Consider the following 15699-nt stretch of genomic DNA (forward strand, 5'->3'; position numbering starts at 1 on the left):
CAATTGTATTTATAAAATCAAATGATAAATGTATAAAATATTTTAGGCCAAACGAATAAGCAATTATGTAAGCAAGACACCTACATTTGCAATATTTTCAAATTATAAAATATATATGGAATCTGTAAGCGTTACCCTATATGTACAGCATGCTTTAAAATTTAAATTGTTTTGCTCAAATTGTTTACCATGTACCGCAAAAAGATTTTCACGTCATATTTATTTCAAAACCGATACCGGAAATTGGAAAGAAAAGGTGTGACGTCATTTGTGTTTGCGATCGCCGACATTTTGTGAGTCAGTCTTACTTATGTACCGGTCATTATTATATGACGACATATTTAACGCTTCCTCAAAGATAAACAACTGACGTGTTTTGTTAAAACTTCGCTCCCAGGACAAAAATCTCATTTGGGCCCAAACATGGCCTTTTTATTGCTCGCATGTTTCTCCGCGGTAAATCAAGAAATGACTAATAACTCAGCTAGCACCGATCCAAATATTTTTCAACCATAATATTCCTTTGACATGAACGTAGAATGTGTTTTCCTAGTTTTATTTGCATAGGATTACTAGTTGTAGAATTCTCCCAGTAAATTGACGTATTTCCTATTACTATACATCCTCTATCAATCAACGCGAACGTAAAGCGTTATTCTTTACGCCAATTGTGCTGAACCTAATCCTTTCTTTATATAATTCTCCCGTGTCGATATATAGCCATCATATATAATAAGAAGGGGTAAGATGGAACATTTTTCATCCGCTTTTATTGTCCCATTCGGTAGTAAACAAAGAATATTTACGGAATTATAACCGTAACCCCGCCACTATAATAGAGCGTTGTTAAATGTTAAAAATACGATTAGGAAATATGGGAATTGGGTGCTAACGCTATCCCATTTACCCCAAAGTACATAATTGATGATAGGGTTGCCTTATTCAGTGACCCCGTTGGGAAAAACCAGTGAAATCAGTTCTAATGTAATTTCACTGTTTAGTTAAAACGAACTTCTCCCTAGCAGAGACCAAAATGTACATCTGTCAAAAACAACACGACTTTAAATTAGCCATGGATAATACCAATATTTCCCATGTAAACAACGAAACTACCGTTTCAAAATGGCAGCCATGCCACACTTTCACCACGATTTTTCGTTTCCAGACGCAAACCACAAAGTAATTGTTGTCACTGGCCACGTTTTGGGACATTTTGCGTCACATTTGGAGACACCGGAGTCAGGATTTGAACCTTGTTTTCCATTCAAAGAACGAACCGGTGATTTCCAACTTTTTACGGAAACCGTCAACGTTGGAAATGTTTTTAAATGACAGAAACGTCTGGTGAGTTTTGTATATCTGAATAGTTTGTATATTAGCTTAAACACAATGCATGTTTGCACATTGCGAGTTTTTATGGTTATTTTATATAGTTACCTGTCGAACGCTGCGAAATAAGTGTATATTACATTCGCATTCGGTTTTGATGCAGTATAGATCACTTATAATCTTATCAGGCGTACTATGACATAGATTACATCAAAGCCATAGAAACTGTATTTTGTAAAATAATTTCTATAGCTTTGGATCTCAATACGTTTATCTATAAAGTTAACAATATAAAAAAAACAACTAATTCGGTCTTAGCGAGTCCATCTCACAAACATTAGGATTATTTGTATCATTGGCAATATCCGTTGTTAAGCCAAGATACAATGATTTGCAGCTGTGTTTGACTGTAAATGTATATTTCACCGGATATTTAATTTTAACCCTTCTTGTACTTTGAACTGCTGAATTCCAACGCATACATTCTTAACCAAGATCAACGCGAAGAAAGTATGTCTTCGTAAGACACAAGTGTTTACTTTTATTCATTTCCGAAAAATGTTTGTCCAAATATTGTTACATTCTTGCCTGTGTTTCGTGTGTTTTCCTAATCAGCGGAATAGGTGTGTAAAACAAATGGCGTGGTTACTGTCACTTGTTATCATAGCTATTACATTCTCGTTAAAGGCGGGACACTTCTCAAGAACGTTTAGCAGATAAGTAAACACAATATTCTCACGTTACTGTGGTGTAGGACAATGACAATTAGTTATTCAGCTACTGGTAACCGCTAAGGAGAATTTCTTTTGACGTATATGACGCAACGGTAGAAAAGAATAAACTTCTCCTAGCAAATAGAATTCTCGCACGCGATTTAACTTCTTCTTTAAAAAAACTCAAAGTATAACTGTTTGTTTTATGCTCAGCAAAGGTCTATAGTTTAAAATATCAAAATGGTACGTTATGTATTCTATTCATGTAACTCGTGACTGTTCTTTGATTCTCGATAAATATAAACGTGTCTTGTTTTACGTCTGTGACGTATGATGACGGTGCATTATTACATAACAATCATATTTCCAAAAATCATCGCGAATTTGTTTGCCATAGTTAAACTATTGAGAGGTATAACAGAAAGCGTCCGTGAGAGACCGCATACAGGCAATTACTTCGTGTTACCTCAATTATAACCCCATTAAAGCGAGTAAAATTGTTTAATTTATACATTTTTATCTTAAAAATAACCAGAATCTTGATTATTTATATATTGCTGTATAGTTTTTTGTAAAAAAAATTTTTGTAATTTTCCATCAACCTAGATCATACTTCCGTGAAAAAATCCTTGTGTGACGTCACAGTGAAAAGAAGAACAAGTTCGAAACCGTAAGATGACTGGAACCGCGGTCACGTGGTAAGGAGTAAATTTGCTTTTTTCGGTTCTGCTTATATAAGATTAAAATCGGCCTCGAAAATGCCAGGTTCACAAACCTACAAGCTCAAGCTGAATATGTGGTACTATTTTCAGCATAGAGGATTTTAGTTGCTGAGGAAAACTGCTGCGAATAAGACTGACTTGTTTTGGGAGTCCGATATAATTGAATTTCAATGTATTTTTGGTATTAAAATAAGTACCAACGTTCTGTGGGGTAAAATATACACCACAAGCTTTGTTTTACAGCTGTGTTCGATAGTCGTATGCCTGATTCATTGCGCATTAAAACTGCTGCGCTGGTTGTGGTGGGTAATTGTACCACAGCATAATATATCCCCCGCTGCTGTCCAGACGTCTAGTCAAATAATATTGAGTGCCGCTGTCTGCGCCGATGTGTTTTTCACTCCAATATTTCCGTAGAAATACTCTTCGCGTGCAGCCTATCTTATTTTGGCCAACGCACGGTCCCAAAAAATGCGTGGAATTTGATTCCCTCGTTATAAAAGCTTTTTGCCGGGAATTTCTAAACAGCTTTAGTTTTATTATCCGAGCGTGTGATTTGCACAGTGGTGGTCTGTCATAACGTCTCATTTATTTGACTTACCTCCCAAAAATAAGGCAGAGAAAAGAAAGAACCGGCATTCCAGCGCACAAAAGTTGCAGCTGCAATCATTCTAACCGGCCAATGTTAAATATTGTGATAAAATATTTGCCATATGGGAGTCAAAGAAAAAAGTCACAAACTTGCCAATCGTCGACAAAACTTCCTGCTTGCGGGGTTGAATTGAGTTGCTAATCCCATTTACTTGGCCAGCGGCATTCCGTAGATGGTATGTGGCGGGTTTCGTATTAAACATGTCATCGCTTTTAAGAAGAAGCCGATAAGCGCGAATCTGCGTTTCTCAAATTCCAGGAACCTTATTTCAGACTTTCCATAAAAGTCGAATCTAAGGTGGCCACTCAAACGGGGTATCTCGGGTCCGTGACAGGAAAGTCAATTAAACCGAACATAACACGCGTTACAAAAAGCTTATCAGTATGTATATGCGTGTTTGCGACGTTGAATATGCAATACAAGTCGCCCGAATTCGTCGTCCGGTAATTTTTTTAATTTTCCACTGTTGTAGTTTTTGTAACTGTTGTTGAAAATTTTTAATCATGTTAAAAACACGTAACAAATTTAAATTCGAACCAGCATTTTTAGTCAATTTAATTCTGGAAAAATCGGTTCAGCTAAAACTATTTCCAGTTCAGATCACATTGCTATCAATCTTGCTTTAAAGTTTCAGAACACCGAGCCACAGAATCCGCTGCTATTTTCGTTTTAACGCAGATGCTGCTTCTTGGTAAATTTCTCGACAAGCGCTAATTTTACGCCGCAGAAAATGTGCTTTATAATTGTGCCTTTGGCCGGCGTTTGATTGAATTGCTCTTAATTTAAAACGTTGCAGTGGGCGTAAAATACTTTCGGCGGTTCTCAGATACGAAGCCAACACGTTTGAATGAGGTACACGGAGTAAGGCGCCTAATATCATGCTAGATGTTAAAGTTGTGACAGCCAGGGTGTGTGAAGGGGCGTAAAGAGCTTGTGTAAACATTGAAACCTCGCTAAATATTTAGGCCGTATAAATATTGAGAACGGTTCATTTTAAGGCTGTTTGATTCGACCACGCGACGAATGCCTGTCTATCCAAACCGGATTCTTAGACGACCAAAAAATATTTTCGGTTTAAAATTGGTATATAGATGTTTTGCGAGCACATAGACAAAGCGTGGGCGTGAGTACAGGTAATCACAGCTGTTAAGTTAAACTTCGTAAACGACGTTGTACAGTGTTTTACTTATTTACGCTGAAAAGTGTTGCCGAATTTATTTTGCAAAGTTCTCGAAGTTGTTAACCTCAGTAATGTATTAGTTCACCCACCTCTCGCTGTAGGTCAAAAGTCTGATCTTATTCGCGTGAAACACTGCAGCAAGCCGTTGAAGTTCAGGCTAGACGTTGAATCATTTGAGACCGGAAAAGTGACAGAATTCCGCCAGACATTGGCGCCCGTATCCAGGCGGAGTAAGTTAGTTTTTACCGAGCTGTTTGCGGACGTGCGTTACCAGCGACGGCGACTGCAACGACACAATCACATCTATTGTTTCCAGTGATTTCATCGCGTAATTGCGCGCGCATTTTGGAAGCATAGATGTAATCGCGAGGTCGCCAAAGTATATTTGGTAAAGAGGTCGCGAAAAAATACCGTACATTTCCAAACTTGGGCAAATTTGTACAACGGCTTGTTTGGTTTCTGGTGGGCCACAAACGATCACAAACAACCCCGGGCCCGGAAACAGGACCTGAAGTTATGCCAGTTAATTGTAGAGTCAATAAAAAGTCGAACTGTTAGCCTATTGTCCATGCAGTTAAATGTGTTTGCATTAAAGTAATCGAAATACGAGGTATAAATACGCAACAGCGGACGCTTTATGCCGAAGTGCGAATTACCTTTATGCTTATTACAGGCTCAAGTATTGTTGACATTTCTTTGCTATCGCATGATTACTTTGCACGAGTGCTTTGGAAATATTTTTGCTGCTGCTGTTGTTGCAATAGCAACAGCAGTCACGGTTTACTGATAGTGCAAACGACAGAGCAGCAAAAACTCGACCTTATGATAAAGCAACTGTTACTTTACACATGCTATTCTCTCGTATCACTATCATGTTTCAAGCACAGTTTAATAAGGAGCTTATATTGATAGTTTATGCGATTAATCCCGCAACAAATACAAACATCGTATAAACTGCTGTTGATAAAATAGCTTACCAGTAATCTGGACACGTTTAGAGATTAAAATCAAGCAGGGTTTCTCGTTACAAATGATGGGAGAATCCGTTTTCAATCTAGCTCGTTACAAAACAAACGTGTATATTTTAAAAGCTGTACAAGTACATCATTCGTGCAGATCAGATACATATTATTGTTTTGTAGTTATAATACCTAATTGAAATATTATATCTCGAATGCCATTGGATATGTAGACAACAAAGAGATATTACACAATGATACTTGAATCAGTTAATCATTAAAGAGATATAGTTCTATATATAGTCGCTGTATATGTTTTGCACCTTGATGAATTATGTCATAAATATTGCTTAAATATATCGTTTACGAAGTCGAATGCCTATTTTTTTACGTAGCATTTGGTTATCGCGGCTTAATGAGTCATTGTTACTCCAGTATCACTCTTCGCAGCGACGTTAGTTACTTTTTACTAAGTCGAGAGACTAACTCCTTATAAGGCACTTAGGTGAGAGAGTGCCAGACAAGAATGTTTTTCTTCGATAACCCGTCGTCTCGGTAGATTGAGTTATAATATATATAGAGTTACGATTCCATTCGCGCCAGTTGTCAGCTTGATAACGGACGTAATGGAGTTAAAAAGTTAATAAGCGATCTGGTAAGTCAGCCAGCGTGGATAAGCCGGATTCAACGGTCACCCACTTCCCGGCCAATGTTCGCACTTGACTCTTCTCAGTAAAGTGATAGATTTTAAATAGGTTTTAGTTGAAGCCACTTTATGTACAGAGTCAGTTCCAAAGATGGAGAGGCAATAAGCGTTATGGACGTGAGCTCTTAAAGGGCAATTATCGCTTTAAATTCAATAGGCCGTTATTTCAAATGAATATGAGTTAAATATGTTCATTATTCCAGCATATACCAGGTTCGGGTGTATGTCGTGTATGACGCACTTTGATCAATTGAAAATAAGATTTCAATAGCATCGACCTTTGTTAAGAGAGTTCACGTGAAATAAGCTTGCCAGAATAAAAGGTATCGAAATTAGAACCGCCAGTCGCGTACCGAGCATACCGGTATCACACGTACATATGGCGTAACGTCGTTTTAGTGACATCATGGGAATACTGGTGACGTATATACGACTGCGTAATATGGAATTTACCACGCGCATTTCCCGCGTATATATGTAAAAACGGAATTGATCAATTAGATTAGAAATATCATGGATGTTAAGACAGTATCTTAGTTATAATGCAGGGATCTACGAGGTAACACACAAGGGCAAATGTCAGGTTAAGATAATTGATATTTTTTTTGGAATCAAGACTCCGATATAGTTAATTTAAATTATTTTTTTCCTTTTGTTTCAGATACCACCGCTTAAGACTAATACAGCTGCTAATTAAACAAACTAACCACAAGAAAAATGCATTGTACCGGATTACCAATCTTCATTCTGCTTTCATTATCCCTACAAGTCGTGCTGGCAGGTACAGCTTACGGTAAGTTAAGCCAATTTACGGTTGCGCAATTTGAAATCGATCTACTGAATTAAATTAAATATGAACTTTCTTTTATTTGCCTTACAAATAGGCGGCGATAGGAAACTATTAGAGCCAACAATTTCCCACAAAAGGGAAACTTTTAGCAGGTGCAACGGCACACGCTGTTCCACATATATCTGCATTGATGCGTGCAAAGGCAATTACTGTTTGCATAGAAATCTTACCAATGTAATGTGTAGGCGCAATATATTAAAAGTTCTCTGAAACTTATCACTCACAATTTATATTTAGTTTTACATTTATCACACCTAAATTCATTAAAAAAACTATATATTATGGGTTGGGGTAAGATAGTTCATGTTTTTATTTTGTTTTTTTTCATCCCATTTGGTAGTAAACAATTAATATTTACAGAATTATATAACTGAATCCTCACGACTATATAAAAGAGCGTGGGTATATGTGACACGATTTGGAAATTTGGGATATTATATGCTAACGGGGTCCATCTTATATCACACTGTAGTATATTTTGGAATCGACAGTCTAAATGAGACTCTAAAAGAATGCATACAACTTTGTAGCCCTATACTTTCATACGCCCGATATAGTGAAGCGTACTTGATAAACACAAACTTAGCCACCGTTGCATCAAATGTAGTCGTTTTACTAACTGCCTAGACTTGATTAAATTATTCGATACAGCTGATACACATCCATTGGTTCGTTGTTGCTTATTGGTCAATATTATTTGCAGACTACACCGACGATTACAACAGCGACTACGTTGATGATTATAAGTTAGAAGAGAACGATACACCGAGTTACATTTGTCCCGGTGAACATATTTACATTGAGATTTCACTTTTGTGCGATGGGTTTGAAGACTGCTTAGATGGAATGGATGAAAACGTGGAAATTTGCAAAAGTAAGTTAAAACTTTTCATACAGTATATTTTTGACACCGTATATTGGTATGCATAACCCAACTTTTGGCAGAAATGTGCGTTACGTTTTTTTAACATATTTTGTTGCTAGTTAGAAATTTTTTTTTTACAACTTTTGAAAAATGTATTAAATCTGTGACTTGTTTCTAGTTTACGGACGAACGACAACTGAATCGCCATCACCCATGATCCATACTGCCCCACCAACTACTGCCGATCCATTAGATTACTTTGACTATGGGAACTGTGAGGCTGGAACTTACCAGTGCCCTAGCTACCCAGGACTCTGCCTTGTCAGTGAGACTCTCTGTGACGGAAGAGCCGACTGTCCTGGCGGGGAAGACGAAATGAACTGCCACGGTAACTTGTAACCTCATTCTCACTGTCATACATAGCTGCAATGTTAATTCTGCATTCATTTTTATCACCATTGCCACTCGTACTTGCCATGTCAACTTCATACGTGCAATCGTAAAGAACGAATTAAAGTTTTAATTAATTAAATTATAATTGTTCTGTGGCGGGACGAAATAAGCGCGGAGGTTGACTAGACAAACCGGAATTTGATTATGTAGATAGTATGGTATTCGTATTCACTCGAAAGCAGTATTTTAATGCGGACACGGTTAAGAATAGATTAGATATAAACAGAATAGTTACGTTATACTAGACTAGAACGCCAGGGTTTCGTAAAGTTAGGCAAGATGTTCAAACGAAGAAACGCCTTCCGTCTAAACATGAGAAGCAAGCGAGGAAATTGCCAAGGTGAGACAGTTGCTTGACTTAAAAACACTAACTCTTACGTACCGAACCTAATCACTAAAAACCTCGCTTTCGACAAAACTCTTCCAATGCGACTACGAGCAGCATGTCACTTGTCCCGCCATAGCACCTTTTTTTTGCTCATTCTGTTTGCGCACTTTCATTTATTTAAGCATGTATTCATTTTTGCATGAAATTCTTTAAAGCATTCGCGTTTTTAAACCTTGTGTTTTTTTTTCAGGATCTGCTAGACCTGATTTTCATTCTTACTCGGCGTCTTATGACAACGATATTAGAATGTCTGGACCCAGTTCTTCCACCACGAATTCCAACAACGAAGAAGAAGTTACCAGGATTAGAACTTCAGATAGTGAAGTTCGTACAAGCACAAATGACATTGTAGACCCATTAGAAAACAACATATTTTATGCAAAAAAGAAGCCAGTGGTCCCCCTACCGTCTCACACTGAATACAGCAATGAGCAAACCGCGAACTTGAACTCTGATGTTCCTGAAACTGGAAACACTGAAACCCCAGTGTTCCCCGATTTAATTTCGCACAACCGTCCTACACTTGTGGTTAAAAAGAAACCGACCATTGTGAAGATTCCTATCAAGCCCATACAAGAGTTTTCTGTACACTCATTTAACGCTGTGTACAAGCAAAGACCTAACGACAAACAAGCAGTCGAGTTGGGGGAAACCGAGTCTGTACATTATGCTCCAGACCCATCTACGTTGTCAAACGAAGAGGCCGAAGCAATGATGGTGGCAATGTTAGCTGGGGAAGGGGGTTTTGTACCTGCTGCTGAAACGTCGACGATTATACCAGCAACAACAGCTACCACATCGACAACAGAAACAACAACAACAGCAGCAACTACAACAACTACAGCAGCAACAACTACAACTGCAACTGCAACAACTGCCACAGTTGAAAACGTGGAAACGACCTCCACCACAAAACCATGCAAACATGCCCTTCGTCAATCCTCAGTACGAAAACAAAGGAAAAAGGTAAAAGGTTTGCTCGGCCAACTCATGAGACAGATGACCAAACTGGCAGCTTCTGATTTGGACAACTCCAATGTTAATTTAAGCATTAAAATTGGCGGGTCGGATCATTCGTCTTCCGCGAACGATTCACCTAACACCTCCGAACGATCAAAGGAACCAAAGATTCGAATAAATCTCGAGTTAGTTCTTTGAACACATTTAAGCAACAGTCAGCATGACAATGTCGATGACACACGCGAGTAACGAGAAGCGGACGGATAGTTAACTGCTGCTGGTTCCAGTAAAGGAGTAGAAGCCTGAACTAAATATTAAAACACAATACCTCCAACTATTTCTATCTTTATTTCTTTCTATTTTTTAAGTTTTTTCTTGCTCTCCTTATATGTCAACATTCTATTCTTGTTTTACTTTTGACAGGCACGCAGTATTTTTTAGTTTTTTTTTTACATAATTTAAGCTGCATTTTAAATGTCTGTGTTTAAATAGCACATGGTGAAGTGTTTTATTTCTTCAATACTGTAGTACTGGAAAGCTGGTAAATATCTTAAATGCTGCTTTGACCTTGCCATAAGGAATACACCTGGTGTGTATGCTAATTAACTTTTAGTAATGTTTCTGAATGAAAAACGTCTTAGTTTCATGACTGTTTTATTAATGTGCTTGCTCTTATGCAACCTTGGAGCTTTTTCATTTTAATATATACTCAGTTACGTTTATTGTCATTGTGTTGTTTTTATTCTTTCTTTAATAAAAAAAATATTTTCTTCAAGTTTTTGTTGTGTTTTATAAACTAAACGGCCATCACTAAACATTTGACTATATATATATACGGAGTCAATCGAGTTCTTAAAAGGCGCTTTACGTCTCATTTGATTTCACGTTTAGAAATAGGGACTCAAATGTCACTGACAGTTACAAAACAAACAGTAGTCGATATTGTTTTAACTGTGGAATTTACAGCTGAAAACAGGACCTACTGTTAAAAGTTAAAATTTGTAACTTGTCAAGCGCCCGACAAATTGATTCAGAGTAATAGTGCAATATGCAGTAGGTTTGGAATTGCTACCCACGCACACACACTATTACAGTACATAACAAAAATATACAGTGAGGGAAAATGGGACACTTTTAGCACCTATTATCCAGATACACTAATCGTATGTTAAACAATTAACAACGCTTTTTTAGAGACGTGAGGATGCTACCGTTTTATAAAAAAGTTTAAATCTTCTTTGTTTACTACCAAATGAGACGAGAAAACTAAATAAAAAGGTGTCCCATCTTTTCCCATCCTACTATATACTTGTACAAAAATAGGACGTCTAAAGATAAACAGCAAAATCATCTTTGTATGCCTTTTTCGTCCAAACATATCGTGGAATTTTAGCAAACACAAATGGGCAATTAATTCTAGTTACTGTATTAAAAAGGAACAGTGCTAAAAATATAGAAAAATAAACTATTGGTCAATTTTGTTCAGAGCGACTTTCCACCACAAATTCTGCGCCGACGGAATCAAATGACGTTACTACCGTTGCTAAGCAACCAACAAACACAACGTTGGAATCAAGCTCAGCGCCTAAAGGTTTGTTTTATATTTCTTACACAACACCGGTAGCTGCCATAGAGATAGTCATTCCTTAAGCACTGTACCTTACTGCTTTGTCCTAGCAGTGCAAAGCTATTAATAATATTTGACCAAACCCAGACACGTGAATAGAGGCCTATTATGCGGTCATTAATAAGTTGGTTTGCGATTTCAGACACGCGATTGCATTGTTAAATATAGCGAGCAGGTATTAGCGTTGATATTCCATAAGCGGCCACAAATATTTGAGTATGTCGCGCTCGGAGAATTTGTAAATAGGAGTGTCAGAGTTTAACTCGACAGAAAAATTTCGTAAATTTTGCATTCTGTTTTGTTGAATGATTAATGTTTTGCTGTAGTTTGTAACGTCATAAAAAAGGTTATTTTGATCGTGGCAGTAACAGGATTGGGGACTGTCGAATATAAGATAGCCAACGTACACCGTCTATCCATGTAAACGTCTCGCCGCTTTACTCCCAGTTTGTTTAAGCACAGCTGGCGTGGAAAGTTCGAGTCCACATAACTTGCACCCTCAGGCCAAATGTCAGTCCTCACGTAGCGCGATAAATTAAAACTCGCTGGCAAATATAACTCGGGTGCATCCCTGGCTAGCAGACACATCGTGATCTTGCGAAATGGTTTTATTTTGGACATTTGGAGAAATGCACGAGTATTTTAGGATCCAAGACAGTAAATTAATTACCAGTAACCCTACTCAACAAGGTTACGTCAACCCTCCGCTACACGGATGTAGCGTATTCAGTGTCTTTCAATCCGAACCAACCACTGCGTTTTCCCATTACGTCACCGAGCTAAAACAGAACGCCTTTTGTAGTAGCTCGGTGGTTTCGGTTTGTATGTCGTAAGCCCCATAGAGATAGGAATTTATGATAAATCTGCGTTACCTTCCCCCACCCTTTCTTAAAATGGCATAACAATACGATTTTCGGTCTTTTTGTTTAAATGTGTGTGTTATACGTTTGTTTGGTGTCGTTATTGGGTTTCAAAGAATAGACGCCACCCACACACTTTCGCTCGCCTAACCCAACGTGGCGTTCCTTTTAAATTTTACCACCAACATTTCAAAATGTCATCGTAACCAGCTGAGTAACTTGTTGTGTAATTTTCCTCTTGAATTTAATGAGTCAGGAACTGAATTCTAATAGTTATAACACCCCCTTTCATTGTCCTGTGGTTTAAACACCGCTGTCTGTATGTATGGAAAACAAACTCATAATCGGTAAAAACAATGGTGAATGTATGAGTGCAAAAAACTTGGTCATCAATCATTCGTTATCGACATTTATACCACGCATATTTCGTACACTGGTGAACAACTATGCTACGTAAGAGATCGTGGCGATTAGATAAAGGTACATACCAATATGGTGTGGTAGATGTGGATACTAAGAAAAAGTAATTTAGGCCTTACAGAAGAATTGATCTTTCGGTAAAATAGCTGTGGGGTTCGTCTTGATGACGTAGTCTGTTGCACGTTACTTTCCGCACCAATTACCAAATCGTCCACCATAGACAGCAAGCGTAAGACTGCGGAAGGATTTGCAGCAAACGTCTGTGGGCCTTTGAATAACTCTGCGTGGTTTCGATTTTAGTATGTTTTAGTCCTACATAGAGTTTTACAATTTACCTTTCCGATAATTCTAAAAATTGAAAATACTGTCTTGTTAATAAGTTTGACTACTTGTCTGGTCTGTAGGTTTGTAAACCAAATTTGCATTCCATATACACCAATGAAACCCAATTGCTTTTTGGGAACAACATACATGTATTATACTCTGCGATACACTAACATATAGCGTTATAAGACAGAGATTTTATATTAGAGTTCTAAAAAATATTGAATGTGCATTTTTCATTACAGTGGCCACGACGCCAAAGCCAATCGGGTCAGCGAGTGTATTGCTGATCGCTGGTTTACTTAGCGGAACAGCGACGATGGAAACTCAATCAACCGTTGCAACTTTACTTGTTCACCAGCCAACCGTCACTAAACCGAACAACGACAGCGTAAACGCAAGCTCCCCTGACGTATCGTCGACATTTTCAGATGACATCACCTCAACTGTTACGGTGGCACCAACTGTCGCCGAGTCTACAGCGGCGGGATTTACTGATGAGGTCACCACAGAAAACGTGACGTCACCGCAGACCACTCACGCCGTAACCGAACCCTCAACGTCACGCGTCGACATTGCTACAAAGCCGGACGTGGTGATTTCAGAGAAATGTATTCCGGAGATTGAATACGAGTGCAGGTCAACCAGGGGCGACTGCGTGCCACGGGCATTGCTGTGTGATGGTTACATCGATTGTTCGGACGGATCTGATGAAATAGGATGTGGTGAGTAACCCTAAAAGATTTTTTATTTGGATAGATATAAAACGTTTTATTCCCGTACGTTGTTAAACGTTTTCGTTTGATCCTTTAGAATGTGATTTGAACGAGTTTCGTTGCGTCAGCGGGCGCTGCATTAGCGCCACCTATCGGTGTGATGGGTACAACGATTGCGGCGATTACAGCGATGAACTACTCGGCTGCAAAAATCTTCCTCGGTTCGGACGTATACGTGATGTAACCACTTCTATGACGTCAGTTGCTGTGACGTCAAAGATAGAATCAACCTCTAATAAAGTACCACTGGTTGAGACAACTAACAACATCCATACTTCTGCTGAAAATTTGAAGCCAGAAAGAGCTGACAGTTCAACTTGTGAAGTAAACGTTTGTATCAACGAAGGCGTGTGTAAACTGCAAAAGGATTACGGCTTCATCTGCTTGTGTCCACTGGAATATACTGGTAAGTTTACTCAAGACATACATTAGGGTGGGGGCTAAGATGGGACACTTCCAGTACACAATATCCAGATATTCTGATCTTGTTTTAAACAATTACAACGGTTTACTACCAAATGGTACGAGAAATTGAATGAAAAGGTGTCCCATCTCCCCCCACACTACTATATATATTAGTACTATGTGTAACGCCAGTGACTTGTTTTAATGCTTATGTAGTATGTTTTAGCAGTATGGTAATTGTCAAAAAGTTAAGTTATGTGTTACATACTATTTTTATCTTCATTTCACCAAGAATAAATGAGATATACACGAAAATCCATTGTAAGAATCACTTAACAATGGTTATATTTTATTTTTAGGTCAGTTTTGTGAAAAATTATGCCAACCTGGAATGGAGTGTTATAAAAGAAACAGCGCAAACAGGTCCACCTGTTCTTCAATGTTTAGAAGCTGTATCTTCTTTTTAATATCGATTTTTGTTGCCAAAATCTTGTCCATATAGTAGTTCCAGTGCAGGATTGCACAGACTCTATAACGCCACAGTAAACGTCACCTGCGAGAAAGCAGGGAAAACATAGACAGTCCAAGGGAAAGGACATTCAAGATCAATGCACTGTACAGCAAATACTGTTACTAAGTTAGGATACTGATCACCCAGCACTTACACTACCTATTCAACTGCACCATTTTAACGTTCCTAAAGTCTCTTGGTGCCAATGCCAGTAGGCAAATGTAATTAATTCTCTATGCAATAATGCTGTGAGCTGTGATGCCTTTTATTTTTATTTTTCTGTTAATTTATTGTGCGTTCTGCTCATTTTAAGAAATTGCATATTGCAAGGTACAATTGACGAATGAAACTTTATTGCAAGCACTGGGTTGAGCCACCTTTTTTTATCGTAACGACCGAACTTCACAACATTTTACCTTACTACCTCCCACCAATGTACACATTAGGCTTTTTGCCATATCATATTGCTATCACGTAAGATCAAACTCTTTGGTAAGATTTAAATTCATATAATGAAATTTTGCATCCGAAATAGTTATATAGCGTATATTTTTGATTCGTCCGGTTTCTAAATCAAGTTCCTGACCGATTTTTACTTTTAATTATTATTTTAAACCATCCTTGATTTTACATTGTGTGCAATACAATTGAAACCGTACGTATATAGTTTAATTTTTTTTGTGCAATGTCATGTGTTTTGTACAAGTCAGCAGTTGGAACAAAAATTCCCAAATTTTCCGAAACGAACTTCTATGTAAGCCTTCATGACACACAGTGGGTAAAATTAAAAGTAAAACCTATTCCAGTGAACACTTTCCATCATTCAAGTGACACTTTAGAACGTGATGGGAACATTGTACTTCAGATACAGCTGAGGAGCCGGGAATTCGGTTTCTCTTTGCAATTGTAATCTAAAATGGGGCTAATGAACAAGTAACAAAAGTGCGGTCTAGACCACTTGTATCTGGAAGGGGCTCTCCTTGAGCGAATGTGCAACAA

General features: G+C 38.0%; 1 protein-coding gene across 2 annotated transcripts; it reads left to right on the top strand.

The window, feature by feature from the left end:
- Positions 1-1182: 1182 nt before the first annotated feature.
- On the top strand, positions 1183-15358 carry LOC149737636 (uncharacterized). Of its 2 annotated transcripts, XM_089875432.1 has the most exons (9): positions 1183-1344; positions 2649-2740; positions 6923-7054; positions 7815-7985; positions 8155-8364; positions 11264-11368; positions 13254-13733; positions 13822-14190; positions 14549-15358. In XM_089875432.1, exons 3-9 carry the CDS (start codon positions 6979-6981, stop codon positions 14689-14691), a joined length of 1554 nt encoding a protein of 517 aa, XP_089731558.1. In that variant the 5' UTR covers positions 1183-1344; positions 2649-2740; positions 6923-6978; the 3' UTR covers positions 14692-15358. The 2 variants fall into 2 exon arrangements, with proteins under 2 accessions (XP_089731558.1, XP_089731559.1); XM_089875433.1 differs by lacking the exons at positions 11264-11368; positions 13254-13733; positions 13822-14190; positions 14549-15358 and adding an exon at positions 9008-10552 and having other exon boundaries at positions 1189-1344.
- The last annotated feature ends 341 nt before the right edge of the window (positions 15359-15699 follow it).

Source organism: Ciona robusta, chromosome 3 (genome assembly GCF_009617815.1).
Source record: "Ciona robusta chromosome 3, ASM961781v2".
Classification (NCBI taxonomy): domain Eukaryota; kingdom Metazoa; phylum Chordata; class Ascidiacea; order Phlebobranchia; family Cionidae; genus Ciona; species Ciona robusta.

Bases quoted from the DNA above. Each gene is read 5' to 3' on its own strand.
- LOC149737636 (XM_089875432.1), top strand. From the start codon at position 6,979: ATGCATTGTACCGGATTACCAATCTTCATTCTGCTTTCATTATCCCTA. The intron at 7,986-8,154 runs GTAAGTTAAAAC...ACTTGTTTCTAG, and splicing joins AAACGTGGAAATTTGCAAAA to TTTACGGACGAACGACAACT. The intron at 8,365-11,263 runs GTAACTTGTAAC...AATTTTGTTCAG, and splicing joins AGACGAAATGAACTGCCACG to AGCGACTTTCCACCACAAAT.